Below are 18,206 nucleotides of genomic sequence, written 5' to 3'. Positions count from 1 at the left end.
GACAGCTGTACTAACATTGCATTGGCGTTTCAAACTCGTCTGAGATTTTCCACAGTGGATCATTCGCGTCATGTAATTGTTGTTTCAACGAGGATCCAAATGAATATATCGCCAGACAGCGAAACATCCGTGGAGACTTACCCGGTTTTATATGGAACGTTTTCATTTTGGAGAAGAATTAGTTAGATATACGACTGGACGGGACAGGCGTTGACTGATCTTCTGCCCGCGCTGAAGTACAGGATACTTTAATTTCCTTTTATTCCGAAGGGACAGATGTAGTTTTGAACGGATCTGTGGGCGAACGGAAAACGAAGCCTGCAGAATGCTGAGTCCCGCCACCTGTGAGTCGCCCCACGCAGCTAGGTACGTGGAGGAGTACCTGGACCTAGTGGAGTCGCTGCCCTTCGACCTACAGAGAAACGTCTCCCTTATGCGGGAGATTGACGCCAAATACCAGGGTGAGGCATGATCTCCATCGTTTGTTGGGGGAGCACTGGGAGGGAGGGGGTGCGTTTCTGAATGTTTTCATTAACGTGTCTGTGCGATATTAGCAAATCAGTCATAACTTTCAGAACAAGGGGCGATGGAGGATGGAGAGCACGGAGGCGGGCTTGAGATGAACAAGGGTTGATTTACCAGACAAACGGGACTATGCACGACTTAGCGCCGCTTGTGCCTGTTTCACACAAAAACACACCCTTTTCACATTAACAGAGGTGGAAGGCGACCGCCATCCCAAAATTTATCAATAGAACCTCCCTTCCCGGCCGGCAAATTTTACCGAGGGGGCCCATACCTCAGTCGGCCCCGCCTGATGTGAGACTTCTTCTCTGCCCCTAAACAGGTCCGAAAGAAATGTGCCAACGCTGATGCTTCCCAGCGCTTTGTTTTTAAACATTTGCTATTCTTAGTCTGGCAGCTACTGCGGAAGCTAGTTCAACCTAAACACCATGTTATATTGAAACAGGAAAGCATGTTCTGCAAGACAAGCCCAGAAGTCTTAGCAGTGGGTTTACAGGTTGAACAAGTTACATATTCTAATTCTTTCCAACAGTAAGAAATCTGTGATTCTGCAAGACCTCTTTGGTGTTAAAAGATTGAATATTAATAATACCCGTGACAGCGATTATGTCATTTGTAACGAAGGGCAGAGTGAGTAAATTTGACGCATTAACACCGGGTATTTATCTTATTTATCTGTGTCTTACTCGTGTTGTTAGGACGAGGGCCGCCGCTGTTTACAAAGCGTTAATGTTATGCTGTAGCTGTACTTTTACATGCGGCGGATGCGTCTATACACATCGCGCTTCGTTCCGCCATCGATGTGGCACGTGACCCAAAAGCGCTTTAGCGCTTCGTCTCTCGTTGATTGGCTGCGTGGCCTCGTGCCGAAGAGCGCCGCCCACATTTCGTCTCGGGATGGGGACGCCGCTTCCTAATTGGGTATTTCCATGTTTTGGGCGGGACATGGGAATGTTATTTTTAACATCGATTGGCTACATTTGAACGTCAATCGGTAGGAAATTTTTGTTTTGTTTAAAAACGTCGCACAATTACTTTTTATGGCATGCACTGTTTATTATTTTAGCTTCCTGTGTACTTGTTAGTCATCCCCCTATATAGGGTTGTGCGGTCTTGCAGTATATCCCCATTATCCTTCTATGCATATGCTCGTTTGATTTACAACAGGAGACATTTCTTAGTCATGATTTAACTGCATGTTTATATATATATATATATATATATATATATATATATATATATATATATATATATATATATATATATATATATATATATAAATTTACATTGTTAAAATCAAGGTATGCTTTGAATTCTAACTTCCTAAAGGAAGTTTTTTTGTATGTATAATTATGAAATATGTCTTTACATAGTTGACTATATATTCTAATGACCTAATAGGTTAATGGTCATGCATTTTGCACCTTTATTGCTTAGCTGGCAGTAATCAGAGCACTGAACCAATAACCTTCTTGTTATCTTGGCATGTTGTAGAGATCCTGAAGGAGTTGGATGAAGCTTATGAGAAGCACAAGAGGGAGACAGACCCAGCCCAAAGGAGACGGCTGATGTATTCCATCCAGCGGTCCTTGATACGGAGCCAGGAGCTGGGCGATGAGAAGATCCAGATCGTCAGCCAGATGGTAGAGCTAGTGGAGAACCGTGTTCGACAGGTAGACAGCCGCGTGGAGTTTCTTGAGCCTTGCCAGGAGCCCGTGGAGAACAAGACTTGTCAGGAGAAGAAGCGGGACGAGGTGGTCATCATCCCAGAGAAGTCCAACGGGAAGCGCTCCCGGCGTCAGAAGAACCATGAGAACCGTGAGAATTCAGCTGCCAACCCGGAGCATGGAGATGAGGGCAGTGCTGGGACACCCAAAGAGAAGAAGGTTAAGGCCTCTAAAAAGAAGAAGAGGGCCAAGGCTAAGGCTGAGAGGGAGGCGTCTGCCCCTGATGTCCTCATCGACCCCAATGAGCCGACCTATTGCCTATGTGACCAGGTCTCCTACGGGGAGATGATTGGCTGTGACAACGAAGAGTGTCCCATCGAGTGGTTCCACTTCTCCTGTGTGGGACTCAACCACAAGCCGAAGGGGAAATGGTACTGCCCGAAGTGCCGAGGGGAAAGCGAGAAGACAATGGATAAAGCCCTGGAGAAATCTAGAAAGGAAAGGGCCTACAACAGGTAGCTTCTTGGGTGGAGACGAAAGACATGTTCATGAAGTGCCATGCTGATGACGACCTGGTAGTCAGTCCTGCAGCATGGTTAGACATACCAGACTGTTGCCCTTTCCTGTAGCATCAGAACCTGATTCAGGTTCCCAGAGGATTTACGCACTAGTGCAAGAAAGCAAGACGTGACACACACAGGCCGTGTACTTTGAGATGACGTTGGTGTCAATCTGACTTTGCATGCAGAAATAGCAAGTAAGACTTCGACTGAAACTTTTGATCAGAATGAGGGGTGATGAGTATGTTCCCAAAGAGCTTTCAACCTGCTGTACATAAAGGTCTTCGACTAATGACGTAAATATCGTTTTTGTGGCTCTCTGGCCTTCAGTTCACAGCTGCCACCCCAGCATCCAGTCACTGTTCCTTATACTATGTGTAGCTTAGCAACCTGTCAGTACCTCAATGGGAATGATTTTCACTAATCAGCCCAGAACTGTGAGTATAAATAAATGAGTGAAGAAGTACCCCAATCCCCCCCGAAAGAGACACTGGCACTCAAGGTCATTTGGCAATAAGCTTATCCGATCTTTTACCACTAAGTGCAGATGTTGAAAATTTTGCCAATGTTGATCCTGCGTGTTTTTTTTTTTATTATTCAGTCATTTCAACCATTGTTATTATGCTGTGCTGTATATTTTTGATTGCACTTCCTGCATTTAAAGTGCAGCAGGCAGTTGTATAAATGTCCCGACTGCGGTGTTTAAATGCGCCATCAGTAAACTGAGCTTGCGGTGTTTACAAGCTTTCAGCTCTGACGCGGTCCATGCTTTCGCTTTCCCTCCTTACTGCAGGGGCTTTTAAGAGGTCCAGTAATATCATGGCGATTAGCCAGAGAAATGTAGGGAAGAGATACTCTAAATCTGGCTTGCAAAACAGATCAACACCTACTACCCCTCAGGCCACAACACTGCTGAGGACAATCAAACCACCAAACTCCCATCCAGCTCACATGGTGACAGTACTTCTGTAATCTTACCAGTACAGTATTTGTATATTACAGAAAGTAAGATCATACGACTGTTTTAGCTGTCGTGCAGCCTTTGGATAAAATTCCAACATTACAAAGGAATTTCACATTGTTGAATTGCAGAAGTTGAAGCTTTTGGTTAAAACAAGTAATGCTGCCCTTAAAAACACTTCATATTCAGTTACTTTAACTCATTTTGCCCCTTTATTTACAATGCTAACAAAATGCTAAGGTGAACCTTTGCAAGTGCACCGAGGTGAGACATATTGGTTGATGATCCCTTCAAACCTGGCCTCAGCCGGTTTTGGGTCCTCTGCATACACATAGGGTATGGTAGACACTGGAGACCCAACAATCAAACCCTCTAACACACTCGTAATGAAAAGAGCAATATGTGATTTACATCCGTTCATCTACACCAGCATTCAGTACAAAAGAAATGCAATTAATCGTTAAGCAAAGGGACGTCGATTCACATAAAGAACAAGTTAATGCTAGAGAGAAGCGAAGGCAGTCCACCCACAAAGGTCTACAGTGCAGAAAGATGATGGGGTGGCTTTTAAAGTGCATGGAGGGAGACAGGAATCACCAGTCCTCTATGAAATGGGCAGATATCACTGGGCAGGGACATCGATGTCAACTGTCTCCCCAGCTTTGCTCCACAATGGCAGACACACGCTTGTGGTACTCCCTCTTATTCTCCTGGTATAGCTGGGCCGCCTGGCTGTTCGCCGGACTGTTGGGGTTTGGCTCATCCAGCAGGGACTACAAATGGGTCACATGAGATTGGGGGGGGGGAGGGGGAGGATTGGTGGTCACCACATACTTGTCCCATTCTCAAATGATCGCTCACATTACATCACATACCTGGATGGAGGTGAGGATGGAGGACACGTCGTAGGTTGGGCTCCAGCGGTTCTGAAGAATGTCTAGGCATATGCTACCATCCGCATACACTAAACAGGAACAAGAAAAGCGTGTACTCACTCAGAATCAAATACCGAGGACTGCAAAACCTGGCGGCATCAGTGAGAAACCCAGCTTGGGTCTTCACACAGAAATTTGCTTGCCAAGTATCAAAATCACACCCTAGGTTAAAATAGCCTGACACTGTCGCACTGGTACTATAGAAGTAGTCTACAGGACACATGTCTGTCACAGCCTCTAAAACCACTAAGTTTAACACTTCGTTTGAGACGCTCATCGCGTACCATTTGGGTGAAACATCTTGGAGACAAAGCGCACTGTAGGTGGTTTATTTGGGTATTCTTCTGTGAACTCCACTGTGAGCTTGAACGTGCCTGTGAAGAAAGGATAGTCATTAGATTTACTACTATTATTACATTTAACTGAGAAGTGGAGTAGGCCGGCCATTCTCCGCACTACGTACCGTCTTCAAAGGGAGTACCTTCAGGCCTGCAACAGAAAGCACACGGTCATGAATGAACTACTTAAGATGTTTAAGTCTGATCCGTTGACGACGCACGGTCAGCTCACCCGAAAATGACCGCATTCCACAGCATGATGTTGTTCTCCGACGGTGCTCCGCTAACACCGGTAGGGGGGTCCTCCTGCAGCCTAAGGGGGTCGCCAGACACAGGCTGATCGAGTCACCTCCATCACATCTATGGCAATACCTACTAGGGTTTAAACTAACGCATGCAGGCTAATCAATAATTAAAGCCTCATATTCCTGTTAAAATATAAATCTCTTACTCGTGTCATTAGTGACTATTGTATAGCGATCCGTCTATGTAACGTTTCTGACCAATTAGGCCAGCCCAGCGGCTTGATTTTCCTACTGACCAGTGCGGATTTTTAGGGTTTCATATAGCGATCGAGCGCCACGTTTATATTAAGAGAGACCCACAGAAAAATGCGGCTCTGCGGACAGCCGACCGGCACCATCGAGCACATGTGCGTGTTAAAGAACAGCGGCAGGGAGCGTCTCCAAATTACCGTTTAAAATCCCTCATCAGGCGCCTGGTCGCCGGAGTCGTCATCGTAGCCTCAAAAGTGCTGAACACAAACCTTCGTAAAAATCGAAACTGGTTAAAAAGAAAACGAAAACGTTGGACGAATTCTCATAATACGAACCAAAACATCGAAATTTGCTTCTCGCTACAACAACAGAGCAGAAACCTGCTCCTCTCCCGTGGCGCAACCGAAGCAAATATATTTTAAATAAAAAAGGAGCGGCGATACCACAAGGGGAAACTGGTTGATACTTAACGCCGTCAGTGCTGATATATATATATTTTTTTTAACAAAAAAAGACGATTCAGTCGTGTGCTGTACATTATTCTGAATTTTACTTTATTGTAGAATTGATATGAGGGTGTAGTAGCAATTTAGTGTGGATTTAAAATAAATAAATTAATAAAAGGCTGCGAGAGTGGCCCCTGTTGTCGGGTATGCGATGGAATAGTCTTGGCCGCGGGTGTGGTTACGGTGACGTTGGTGGAAAGCAGTAAGGTCGAGGAGGACGACGGACGACAGGCAAGCATCTAGATGCTGATACACGAGTCACAGTACAGTGCTACTGTATTTTTTAATTATAGTTTGCAGAAAAAAAATATCTCAGTTATACAGTACGTCTCGGCAAATTAAATCACAGCTGTTAACCTCCTTTGCCTGCAGTGAATTCCGCCTTAATAAAGTATACAAAAAAGGTGCCACTACAATAAGGCTGCCCATATAAAGAGTTAATGAATGGTTTATGATCTGGTTATTAATTAGGTTGTAACACTTTTAGAGAATTTTAAACAAGTTATAACAGTTTTCTTTTTATTATTGATTTACAAGAGACAAAGGGGAGCCTTATTTTAAAGTGGCACCCAAAAAATATGGAAATAAATGCTAATAACGCGGAAATAAATTCTGATGATGTAAACACACCGGTCTTACCGCAGCGTTTTGTCTTCGGATTTTCAACAAATGGGCTCTTTGCAGTATTTCAATCTCTCCAGCAGATGGCGGCAGATCCTGCGTTAGTCTGACAAGGTGTTTTAAAAGGGACCGTTTTGAAATACATCGATGGTTACAGTTCAGTAAGCGAAATGACTCTCCAAAGGGCACGGTCCACAGTACACCCCATCTTATGTACTGGGATCCTAATACAGGATCGGTATCACTTCCTCTGCACCGCAGGTTATTGTAAAACGGCTCTTAATTTGTGTTATTTTGTGAAAGTGAAAATAACACCACTTGGGGGCGCAATTGAACCAGAAAACAGCGTGTTAAAGAATTCTGACATAAGTGTATCAGCGAATTAATGAGTGCACTGTAGTGCCCGGGAAGAAATCTTCGCAGTTCAAACCCAAGTGATACACGTCATGGTAACGATACAGACGACTGTTTATATAACTTGTGTGAAATGTATAAATAACAGTAACATTGTTCATAAATTTACGGTCATGTACCGACAAATACAGTAGGCCGTTTTGGGGAAGCGAGGATTAATGGCTTGTTTTCGCTCCATAATGAAATGATTCAAAATGTTTAAATCCTTAGTAATGAGGTGTATTAAAAGCTGTGCCGTCCGATGCATTAATGGCGTCGGGCTGCTCGCCGTCTTGCTACGCGTTAGTTGTGGGTTAAATGGATGCGTCCCCTTCGTGGTGTTAATTCACAAATTCATAACCTCAAAGGATTCAGGGCGAGAGGAGTTTGTGAAGGTCAGAAAGAGAGATGTAGAAAAGCTGACCACCGAAGTCATGCAACTGCGAGAATTTCTGCCCAAAGTCCTCAATCGGGACCTGGTGGAAACAATCCGCAAGGCTGGCATGATGGAAACCAGTAAGAATCGCCGATATGAATGACCCTCTTTCCATACAGTGCCGTCGTAAGACATATTTAACACGTTCAACAACAGGTAGACATGTTCATTAGGAGCAGGAATTAAAACAGGCTCATTGCCCTGTAAGGATGTGTGAGTATATGGTGACAGTCACAGACACTTGATCTTAACAGGAGATCTTAAGTGTCACGCCGAAGGACTGTAACTTGAGAATAAGTACGTGACAACATAAATTTCAGACCAGTACCTCTCCTCCAGGCTGTAAAACTGCTTGCTGTCTATCTGAGTCTTGCCAACCTGGGATAAGATCCAAAATAAGAGAAAGTTGTTTTGCAGTTCAGTGTTGGGGGATAAATGGAGATCCTGGAGTGTGTTGGGCTGCTGACTGTATGATTGCTGTCAGCAGATGGCTGTCAGTCCGAGCTTGGTGCAGCTCTCAGACGTGCGTTTGCAGTCTGTTTGTTAATGTAAACGGGTTTGGCATGGTGTGCCTCGCTGCTCACGTTTGTTTGCGAACCTGCCATGCTGCATTTCTCACACACGGAGACGTATTATGGTGTCAGTTAGCTAAACTAGTGTTTCTCAGATCTATCTTTGGGGACCCCCAGCCAATCTACACTTTTGCTCCCGTTCACCTCCCAGCACAATTGAATCAAACAATCAAGAACACCGAATTCCTGGAGTGTATCCAAAATGAAATGCTTACACAGTCCATACTGAATTGTTATAAGCATACTACAGCACCATTTTTTGTCATACGCACTGTATGTATGCCTGAGGACAGTACGTATCCACTCGGACACGCTGCTGTCGCCCTCTTGCACGTTACTTGATATAGCTTGTCCCAAATGAAAGTTAAAAACGTACAAATTATCAACAAAAAAATATGTGTTTGAGCCAGCTTCTGTTTCTAAGTATTGTTTCTAAATGTTCACACAGATGGCACTTCCTCCGCCATCTTGACAAAAATTTCTGAGCAAGCAAAGTTCTTCATCTCTGGTTGCAGCTCCAGTCGCCTTGTGGGATAGCGTAGCATCCGTCGGCGACGGGCTTTGGAATTTCGCAGAATGTGGCGTGATCCAGATACCGTTCGCCTACTTGTCTTGGACATTCTGTTCACTTTGCCTACTACATGGCAAACAAATATTATTTTTACAGTATTGGGGACTGGGAGGGGGCGAAATTGTCTGGGGGTCCCCAAGGTCTGGCTTGCGAAACATTGAGCTGAACAAACAGGAGCTATACACTCAACAGCCAGGCTCACATACTCCTCCTTACCCTCCTGCTTCCTCCTGTAGTGATGGAGCGTGCAGAGTTTGAGCAGAAGCAGCTGAGGCAGGACTGCCTGCACCTCCACTCACGCATGGATGCCGCGCACAGAGAGTGTCAGAAGGAGAGGGAGGTGAGGGACCCGGGGAATGGGGGCGGGGGCCTCTCTGGAAGTCTTGGGACTTCCCACTGACTCATTGTTAACTCTAAACATCAATCCCTAAACCCAAACCCTCACATCTCAGAAAGCAGATGAAGCCTGATAGCAGGTGAACGAAGAATTACTCAGTGTTTCATAAATGCGAGGTGCACTTTTTGTGTTTCGCTTTTTGTGAAAATCTCCCTACCGAAATCGCAACTGCGCTGAGCAGACACTGTGCGGGGGCGTCCTCGCAAACGGTGACACCTGATTTTCACAAAACTAGTAGTGGCAAAGCTTTTGTTTGATGTCAGGTTGCATGTTTTGGAAACAGCCCTCACATCAAACAACTGAGAGGAAATATCCCAAAAACAGAAGCGCAGGCTCTTGCTTATGGATGCGGTCAGGTTTCTGTCTGCATTGTGGAGGTGGATCAAGGAGGATACTGAACAGGAAAGTACTTGCGGAGATGGCCGTGCGTATCTCTGCACCCTGTCTGTACGCGTTTCCTCAGGAGAACCTGGGGCTCAGGCAGCGGCTGAGTCTGGGCCAGGAACTGCTGCAGCAGCAGGCTGACTTCTGCACGGCTCTGGGTTCGGCTGCCTGCACGCTGCTCTGGAGCGTCTCTGTCAAGGAGGAGGCGGTGAAGGACATCCTGGCTGGTGTGAGTGAGCCGTGCCACAGTCCCGGCATGCCCTCTGCCAATCCTGGGAGGTGATGGGATCAGCCCGCCGTCGCAGCAAAGGCCGGCCCTCTGCGCTTAGCATACAGTCCTCTGGCCACTCGCACCATTTTGTGGAGATTTGCTCGAGTCTTTCAGAAAATTTGAAAAGGACAATTGTGCTGCTGTGAAATTCTTAATGTCTCCACCACTCTTAGGGAGGCAATATGTGGCTCAGCGGATTAGGTCTCTGTGCCTGGGATTGGAAGGCCGCCGGTTTGGTCTCAGGAGTACTGTCACGTGCCCGTCGGGCCACTGAGCAAGGCTCTTAACCCCAGTCTCAAAAAATACTCTAAATGACCTGACCCTGCATTTGGAACTGTGTGTGTGTGTGTCTCAGGAAAAACTAGATGGGAAATGTGAATAGAAGCATTCCAGTGTACTCGTAATTCTGCAAATGGCAAATGTGAACTTGGACGAGAATAGATAATGCATAATTATTGGCCGAGGGACTCGTGAGAAGCAGCTCAGCCGCAGAGACAAGACTGAGCTTGACACACCTGTAATCCCAGAAAAGAAGGTGATTCAGCTGAAAGCAGACAGAGCGTCATATCTGCGTGTTTTAGCTCTTAGAGATACGTGAACACATGCTGCAGTGAGCCTGAAGTGTTTCTACCGAGTCTGATTTTGATTCAAGACGCCGCACGTGTTCCTTGTATGTGCACATCCACCCCTGCAGAGCTACATCGAGCCCTTTCTCGCCTTAGCGGGACAAACGCTAGAGAGCTTTGTCAGTTCCCTGAACCCGGTGAAGATGGAGAAGGAGGACTCCAGCTGTCAGGAGCACCAGTTCGTCCTGGCTGTGGCCGGAATCATCACCAGTGAGTCTGGCCTCCGAGGCTGGGGCCGAGCTACGGCAGTGGGGGCAGGCTGCAGCTATTCTCTTATTTGGGTCATGGTAAGGCGCCGGAACTCAGTCTTACAGAAACTATCTGGTCTTCTTACAATGCTGATGGTTTAGCTGTTGGGGGGGGGGCATGGTTTCTTCACGAGGTCAGAGTGTTTTCTTTGTGTCTTAGACATAGCTGCAGTACCCAGTGGGCGGGACTTCCTATCTAGCTCTGCCCACATCCTGCTGAACACCATGATGCGGCTGCTGGGAGCCATGAAGCCAGGGGTTTTCTCCAAGCTCAAAGTGTAAGAGAGCGCCACCTACTGACCAAGCCCACCGCATCCTAATCTGGTGCAAGGCAACTAAGTTTTGCTGGACTGAGCATCTCACCACTCAAAACAAAAAAAATCTGTTGTGTGATTTCAGTGATCACTTTATCTTCGACGCGGACGCTGTAATAATCCTTCAGGGGGATTGTAGCATAACTCTGCCTTCCTGAAGTTCTATTTATGTCTAGCATTAAATAACCCACCCTACGCTTTGTTGCAACAAGTCTAAAAAACACTCAGGAAGACGGCGCCAATTTCACCTACGTTAGGTTTATTCCTACTTCACATGAGTAAAACATAGTACAGACACTAACTTTAGAAGGGAAAATGCATAAAAATGGACCTGTAGCGGCTGAACATTTTTTCAAATTTGTCTACAGGAAGTTCGGAGCAGCACAAATACAACCAGGACTCGATAAATGTGCTTTTGTTCTCTATTTCATTTGCATGACGCAACAGTCATGCAGGGTGGGAAGACAAGATACATAGCTTCCAGGACTATGTATCACCGAGCGTTTTGGGCACCGAAACTGAGCGACACAGACACACTGGCGCACAAATATAAATGCTCGCGTCGGGGTAGGTTACGCCGTAGGCTTGACGCAGAGGTATAAATCAGGCTTTCCACCTAAGCTCTGTTTGATTTACCCGCTAACCCCAAACACTGATTCAGTGCTAGGCAATGCTTTCAGTATAAGCAGACAACACGGATTTCAGGGAAAGGGCCGGCGTCTGAAGACGTAACCTGACACAGTCTGTGCTTCCTAAGTGCGAACACACGCTGGTCTGGCGTCCATGCCGTGCTGGCTGTCCTCCCAAGTGCTGTGTTGTTTTCTCGGAAGTAGCTGATGTCTGTCCGCCCCCCCAGGCTGATACTCATGACACTTTACAACGTCAGCATCAGCGTTAAAGGGCTGCAGCTCCTTGGCCAGAGCACGAGCCTCCCCCAGCTCCTCCAGGGCCTTCTCCAAGGTAGGCCCGCCCCCAGGTCCACACAGGACAGCTCTCAGAAAGGACTAGGGCACAGGTGTGATGTTTCCTCCTCAACATCAGGCTCATTTTTTTTCTAACTTCCTGTTTTCTTTCACTTTAACATCCTGCTTTTTTGTTTCAATTCTGCTCCCAGAATTGGGGCAGTTTTGGTCGATGCACTCCACTTGTGAGACCAGTAATGTAAAGCAGTACGCACAGACATTCAGCTATTGACACACACATGCGCACACACGCTCTCTGCACGCGGGGCATGGCGCAAAGGTCAGAGAGCTCAAACAGAAAGGGAGTTTGGGGGAAAGGACCAAGCACAGGAGATGACTCAGTGCTCTTAGCACACCACAAGCGTTCAGTGACGGCATTCTTACCGAGGCTTTGTATGTCAGGTGAGTCAGTGACGCGGCAGGTGACATGACAGTCTTTATCCCCTCCACTCTCTCACACACACACACACACACACACACGAACACCTTCGGCATCTCCTGGCACAGTCATAAGAGACATGGCGGGAGATTTAAATATGTTCTCTCCTCTTTCCTTCTGGAGATGGGGAGGCGGAGGTATCTCTCCATAGCCTACGGCTGCTCCACTCTTTGGCACTGGAGGCGGGGCCTGTGAGCGAGGTGGGTGTGGCTCTGAGGAATGGGCCCACCCTGGACCGCCTGCACCAGCTGTCCTGCAGCCACCACGCTGCCGTGTGCCAGGCCGCCCGTGAGGTGCTGGATGACCTGGCAGAGCTGGACAACCCCCACGGGTGGGACAATCCCTCGGACGAGCCGACCCGCCGAAGAGTAAGGCCCCCCTACGTCTGCCCAAACCGCCGAAGCAGGGCTCTGACTCACAGTCTCACTGAGATACTACTGAATCACAGCCAGAGTGTGTGATTGCTAGGAACACCTCACTGGTATTTAGGGAACAATCCAGAATCATGTAACTACAAGCCTTATGTAACCATAAAATGACTCGCTGCCCCTGCTGCTGAATTATCGATCGCTTAATCAGTATAATTGCACACTGAGACGGTGTCACAGAAGGTTCTGGAGCAGCCTAAGAAAGAGGCACAGTATGTCAGTTCATTGTAAGTCACTCATCAGCGAGCGAGGGAGAGGCGTCGTGTGAACGTTTGGGAGAAAGGATGCTCGCTCTGATGGAGGCTGAGTCAGCAGCAGCTGAGCCTCTCCACACGCACAAGGTCCCAGGAGAGCTCACGCTAGCCGTCGGCCTGCCCTCATACCACACTCGGCGATTGTGAGTCTGCAGTCTGCTGTGGCGTGTGCCGCTAAACGGGTTCTCTAGTGACGTCAGTTTTATTCACGGGTCTGCGGAGTCAGTTTAGGCCATTAGTGATGCTTACAGCAAAGGGGACAGAGAAATTATTCGGCACACGTCACATCAGCGTCACCCAGCATCATTCAGTCAAGGTTCAGCTGGCGATGAAAACCTTTTTTTTTTCCTCTTTCAGGGTCCTACTTCAGACCCGGAGTGACTCTGACGAAATCAGTGTTACCCCTCGTTCCTGGTCTGGTTTCTTTCTTGGTTTCGGGAGATCTTGTGAAGACACATTGATGGTTGTTTGTTGGCTTCCAGTTGGTTTGCGTTTGCCTTGTTCCCATTGGTCCATAGGACAGGCTTTGTGCATATCCCTGAGATATCTGGGTACATTTGTGATTGGCTGTACCAATTCATTATGGGAAATAAAAGGGAAATAATTCCACCACAGTTTTCACAGTGTTAACTCATCACAATCAGTCCCTCTGAACATCTGAACATCCTATAAGGCACAGCATCAAGACCCAAGCACCATTTTCTTCATTTCTACTTCATTTTAATGTTCTGTGATACATTTAGATTTCAGTTAGTAAACGTCTGAAATGATGTGTTAAGTTTCTCTGAAATAAACATTATTTGAGCTTTGAACAGAATTGTTTTCATTCTTTAGTTCCCTGCAATACTGTCATCTTCAGCTTAAAAAAATAATCTGGATATCTATACAGTTATAAAACCACCCGCATATCATTACAGTTCTATTTGCAGCTTTTGAATGTGACCAATCTCAGCTCACAGTCTACTACAATATGGTGCTACACCCTCCCACTCACCCTGAGTCTGTGTGAATGTGGAGGGCTGCTCTGAAATAGCAAGAGAACAGAAGCAGGAAACGCACACCCGCAGGACGTCTCCTCCAAGCACGAAGCGGAGTTTTCTGCAGAATTCAGCGGCACCAGTTCACAGACAGCTGTGCGACCGAGCCGCACGAGGGCCAGATGGCCGCACGTTGAGCACCTGATAGGTGTGTACCGGACGTGAGGTTGGGGAGCGGAGTGATCCTAATGTGAGGTTCATCTAATGCAAGTGATTTGCATGTGGACGGCGGCGTAAGAGTCGGATTCCTTCATCCTTTTGATACTTAAAATGTAGCCTTGGTCCCAAAAGCTGAAATCAGATGACAGCTGGAGAGTGTACGTCCAGAAACTGCAGTCCTCTAGGAGCAGAATCAACCCCACCAGCCTCTAGGCTGAGAATTAGCAGGTTTAGCCTTGGATTAGACCTGGAGTCAATATGATCTTGGCATACAGTGACGCTGCTGATCTGAGAGCTGTCCTTCAGTGCCCCTGGCCTTCATCAGCCCTTGCACTCCAGCTGCTCTGCCATGCACCTGACGTTTACTGCCTCCGTGTCTCTGACATAGAGGTGTTGATGGTTTATCAGCCATCATTGGTATGAGGCTAATGGGCTGGGTGCTTAAGTCAAACAACAGCAGCTGCCTGTTTTGACACTCAGGCAGCTGTGTGAACACCTCGGGGGTCCTCCTCCCTTCAAGTCACACACACAAAGAAGTCACACTATTATTTCAGTGTTACCATAGTAACATACTGAATTGACTCTGATAATATTTTTCAACAGGCATACTTCTCCATCGTTTGCTTTTGCATATAAAATCCATGTCACACAGCACAAAGTAGAGGAAAATTATTATTTTAAACACAGGGTTGGTATGTAGTACCACAGCACTCAACTGTCCATTTTGTATTTTGTAAACTTCTGCTCACACCTTTCCTGAACCAATCAGGTGCTGGTTTATGTTTAACCGTGACGGACAGCCCTCACGTGACCAGAGGCAGCTGCAGGGAGGCAGAAAGACAGAAGAAGAAAGCATTACCGCTGGCTTAGACCCCAGACGGAGGCTGCAGAAGCTGGAAGGTCACCCCAGGTGGGAAACCGAATCCACAGCCATCTGCGTCATTCCTGCCCGAGCTCCTCCCTGCAGCGTCACCGAGCGCTGGCTGCGAGATCGCTGCCATCTCCGTTGCTGGTATTCCTGGCATACCAGGTCACCAGATGAGGGTTTTTTGTTTGTTTGGTTTTTTTTTTTTAAAGTATTGAGCACCACGGGGTGTCAACTGTGGGGCTTAAATGAGGACAGCATTTGTGGTAGAAATGGGACCAGAGAATGAGTCTGATGAGCCACTTTCTGTATCTGGACTGAGTGAATTTGAAATGAAGAAGCGGACGCATGGGGGATTGTGGGTAATGGCGTGTGTGGGAGGGATGGCAGGAAGGCGTCTCACCCAATATAGAAACATGGGCCGACTTTTCTCACTCTCCTCCTATGAATCAGCGCTACCGTGAGCGCTGAAAGGCTGAGAGGCACCCAGAAAACATTTCCATTTCCGCGCAATTTGTGAATTTACTGGAAAGTCCAATATACCTCCAGCTATCTGCCTGTGACACTGTACTGGAAATGTCATAGCTGAAAGTATCGTGGAATACTGGGAGGCTCCAGTGACAGATATATGACAGGTCATTTGGTCTTGCAGAGCTTGTGAAACACAAACAAAACGGCTGGCTGCACGCCATCATTTTGAAAGCCAACAGCCTCCTGCTATGCAGCAATTTGGAGCTTCCTGTCTGAGGCTACTGTCTGAGACCCAGTCAGCAGCAGATTCGGCACCATCTCCCCAGCTTCGGTGGAAATATCCCGATTCCAGTCCTTGTTTGCTATAACACAAGGCTGTTTGCTCTCCACTCCTCGCTGTCCTGCAGGTGTGACCTTCCGAAAACAATGACGATTTCCTGTGATGTCAGTAATTACGAGCAAAGCATGTCAGCAGCCAGTCACTACGCTAAAGGACAGTCTGTGCCATTGCGAGGCTCCAGCATCTTCTCCAAGAACCCCTCACTGAACTCTGCTCTGAAATCTTTAGTCCTGGTACATTTCATTTTATTGGGTGAATGGAGAATGTCATCTCCCAAATCTCTGCCCCTGCCGTGTTGGGTTTCGGCGTTCGGCCTTCATGCCAGCATTCCCAGAACAAATGGTTTTCATGGGGTTCTGACTCAAACTTTCAGCTACAGAAATCACACCAGTACAGCTTTCAGAATGAAAGACAGAAAAGGTCTAGGTTGAAGCCCCGCGTGATGTGATCAAAGGTCACATGGTAGCAGACGGACCATGTGACCGTGCCTCCTGAGTTGTTCTTTTATGTGTCCGTGAAGAGTTGCGTAGATCGAGAAAAAATGGAACGGAAGACCACGGGAGGATGAAGGATACAAAAATAGTGAGAAAAGAGGGTGAGTAGAAAAAGAGATATAAAGAGACAGAGGGAAGAATGTCAGAGCAAGTGAGAGGCACAGTATGAGAGAAGCATCATTGATGGCGCATACAACCAGACGCTGCCTTCAATCTGCCTACTGTTTACTCATACGTGCATTTCTACCTTATACAGCATCTTGACCTTATCCTGTGTCTCCATCTAAGTCTGTCCTGCACCTGGCTGGCCCCCCGCAGCTGCGAGACCACATTACCCTGCCAGCCCCTACCCTGTAAACAGTGTCAGATCGGGCCACCTGCCAGCCCCCATCTCAGGCAGCCGTCTGATTCGCCCAGGGTGGGTTACTCGTGTCGGCTTTGGAATGCAGACCATGCCAAGCGGCCTGACCTCGTCATGCCAAGGGGACGGTAGGTTCCAGGGGGGTGGAGGAGGGGGGTCAGTTGACCTCGGCCTTCTGACTCAAGCCTTGCTGGAAATGACATATTATATAGCTGCATTTAGTTGAAGGCAGGGATCGTCAACCAGTCCGTAGGCTGACAGATGTGTTTGCGGCATAAGAGGAATAAGAGGAAAAGCTATTGCTACATTTTAAAACACTGAATCCATGGGTAAGGTTGCACTTGTACATGTCTGTCAGAATTTGACTGGTTGGAGATCACTGTAGAAAGCAGAACAGCTGTTTGTTTCGAGATGTGTGCGTTCTCCGCTGCAGTGCCTTCTGGGAAATCTGTGGACAGAATGCTGGTGATCCTCTCCCCCGAGTTTGGCGTGAATCGTCATAGATAAGTCAGTGTAAATAAGACTTGAGGCTTTCAGCACAGTGAGTACTGAGAAATTCCACCGCATGAGCTCAAAGGAGCCTTGGAAGGAAGGTGACCTTGGTCTTCAAGACCACGCTGCTTGTGTACAAGCTGTGTTGTGTCTCAGTGGTTCTCTCTGTGCCTCATACTATGTGATGTGCCTGCAATTAAAATGCTAGTTGAGCCAGTTGCATGTTTTGTAGTCTGTATTTATACTATCAGGTGCTACATCAGGAAGACACATCACAGGTCATACTGACATTTGTTGACATTTGTTGACATTTTCTTAATAACTTGCCCCCAAAACCATTTCCGCCAGCGTGTCTGGTTCACAGTAAAGCCACATCTAGCTGTCCCAGTTGCTAGCGGCAGAGCTAAGCTGAGAAAGCAGGCTGTTGGTGCCGCTTTGGTCACTGAGGCTGCTCACACCATGACTCACAGACAGCAGGACTCTGATGTTGGTATTTGTAGAGTGCGAAAAGTAATGATGCTCAGCCGAGACTCACGTGGCCCTTCCTGTAAGTCATGTGCAGCCCATGGAGCTGGTAGGGTGAAGTGAAACGCACACGGTGAGACGCTTGGGAGACCCTGGGAATGGTTCGATCGATGAATATTCACTCCACTGCTGACGACTCGCTGATGGGGAAAGGCCCTTGACCAGACAGTGGTATAGTCTCAGGTGAGGTGTCTAATTCTCAGCAAGGTCACACTCTCCTTGTCGTCTCACACACGATCACACTCAGTTCACACTTCAGGCAAATGCTAAGAAATTCTTGAAAAGGACGAAATCTTTTTGTTCAGAACTTTCACGACGCTCGGGCGAAGTGAACAGCCAGTTCATGACCCTCCACTTAGTGTCGCTTGTTTCAAACAGAGGACACTTGCAGAGCGTGCGTCCCAAAGGAAAAGGCCAGACAATCACGCACGTTCACATGCATGCCATCTGAACCAGCTTTTTCAAAAACCATAAGCAACCATCCAAAATGGTTATCATTAGGTAATCTGTTTATTTAATGTCATCCATCACTGATAGATTCGCTAAGTTTATATGAC

The 18,206-nt window shown here is 47.2% G+C and overlaps 3 protein-coding genes across 7 annotated transcripts; 2 read left to right on the top strand and 1 right to left on the bottom strand.

The window, feature by feature from the left end:
• Positions 1-8: 8 nt before the first annotated feature.
• On the top strand, positions 9-3,504 carry ing1 (inhibitor of growth family, member 1). The gene is made up of 2 exons (XM_049006737.1): positions 9-461; positions 2,020-3,504. Exons 1-2 carry the CDS (start codon positions 326-328, stop codon positions 2,709-2,711), a joined length of 828 nt encoding a protein of 275 aa, XP_048862694.1. The 5' UTR covers positions 9-325; the 3' UTR covers positions 2,712-3,504.
• A 402-nt stretch (positions 3,505-3,906) lies between these two features.
• On the bottom strand, positions 3,907-5,913 carry ube2al (ubiquitin conjugating enzyme E2 A, like). Its single transcript, XM_049006752.1, has 6 exons — positions 5,681-5,913; positions 5,219-5,299; positions 5,112-5,137; positions 4,933-5,022; positions 4,589-4,677; positions 3,907-4,486 (listed from the first exon to the last, which is right to left on the bottom strand). The coding sequence occupies exons 1-6, from the start codon at positions 5,722-5,724 to the stop codon at positions 4,358-4,360; spliced, it is 459 nt and encodes a 152-aa protein (XP_048862709.1). The 5' UTR covers positions 5,725-5,913; the 3' UTR covers positions 3,907-4,357.
• A 254-nt stretch (positions 5,914-6,167) lies between these two features.
• LOC125738093 (heat shock transcription factor 2 binding protein) lies at positions 6,168-13,722 on the top strand. Of its 5 annotated transcripts, none has more exons than XM_049006700.1 (9): positions 6,168-6,220; positions 7,372-7,519; positions 8,819-8,922; positions 9,443-9,592; positions 10,329-10,470; positions 10,669-10,786; positions 11,679-11,782; positions 12,347-12,591; positions 13,263-13,722. In XM_049006700.1, exons 2-9 carry the CDS (start codon positions 7,438-7,440, stop codon positions 13,284-13,286), a joined length of 969 nt encoding a protein of 322 aa, XP_048862657.1. In that variant the 5' UTR covers positions 6,168-6,220; positions 7,372-7,437; the 3' UTR covers positions 13,287-13,722. The 5 variants fall into 5 exon arrangements, with proteins under 5 accessions (XP_048862657.1, XP_048862682.1, XP_048862664.1 ...); XM_049006707.1 differs by lacking the exon at positions 6,168-6,220 and adding an exon at positions 6,848-6,871; XM_049006692.1 differs by lacking the exon at positions 6,168-6,220 and adding an exon at positions 6,917-7,059.
• Positions 13,723-18,206: the final 4,484 nt, after the last annotated feature.

This window comes from Brienomyrus brachyistius, chromosome 1, assembly GCF_023856365.1.
Source record: "Brienomyrus brachyistius isolate T26 chromosome 1, BBRACH_0.4, whole genome shotgun sequence".
In the NCBI taxonomy this organism is placed as follows: Eukaryota; Metazoa; Chordata; class Actinopteri; order Osteoglossiformes; family Mormyridae; genus Brienomyrus; species Brienomyrus brachyistius.
Note: the sequence above shows the minus strand (reverse complement) of the source record. Positions and strands in the feature narration are given on the sequence as shown.

Bases quoted from the DNA above. Each gene is read 5' to 3' on its own strand.
- ing1 (XM_049006737.1), top strand. From the start codon at position 326: ATGCTGAGTCCCGCCACCTGTGAGTCGCCCCACGCAGCTAGGTACGTG. The intron at 462-2,019 runs GTGAGGCATGAT...GGCATGTTGTAG, and splicing joins GATTGACGCCAAATACCAGG to AGATCCTGAAGGAGTTGGAT.
- ube2al (XM_049006752.1), bottom strand. From the start codon at position 5,724: ATGACGACTCCGGCGACCAGGCGCCTGATGAGGGATTTTAAACG. The intron at 5,300-5,680 runs GTAATTTGGAGA...CGACCCCCTTAG, and splicing joins CTGATGAGGGATTTTAAACG to GCTGCAGGAGGACCCCCCTA. The intron at 4,678-4,932 runs GTACGCGATGAG...GTTCCTGTTTAG, and splicing joins CAAGATGTTTCACCCAAATG to TGTATGCGGATGGTAGCATA.
- LOC125738093 (XM_049006692.1), top strand. The intron at 11,783-12,346 runs GTAGGCCCGCCC...TTCCTTCTGGAG, and splicing joins CCTCCAGGGCCTTCTCCAAG to ATGGGGAGGCGGAGGTATCT. The intron at 12,592-13,262 runs GTAAGGCCCCCC...TTCCTCTTTCAG, and splicing joins ACGAGCCGACCCGCCGAAGA to GGTCCTACTTCAGACCCGGA.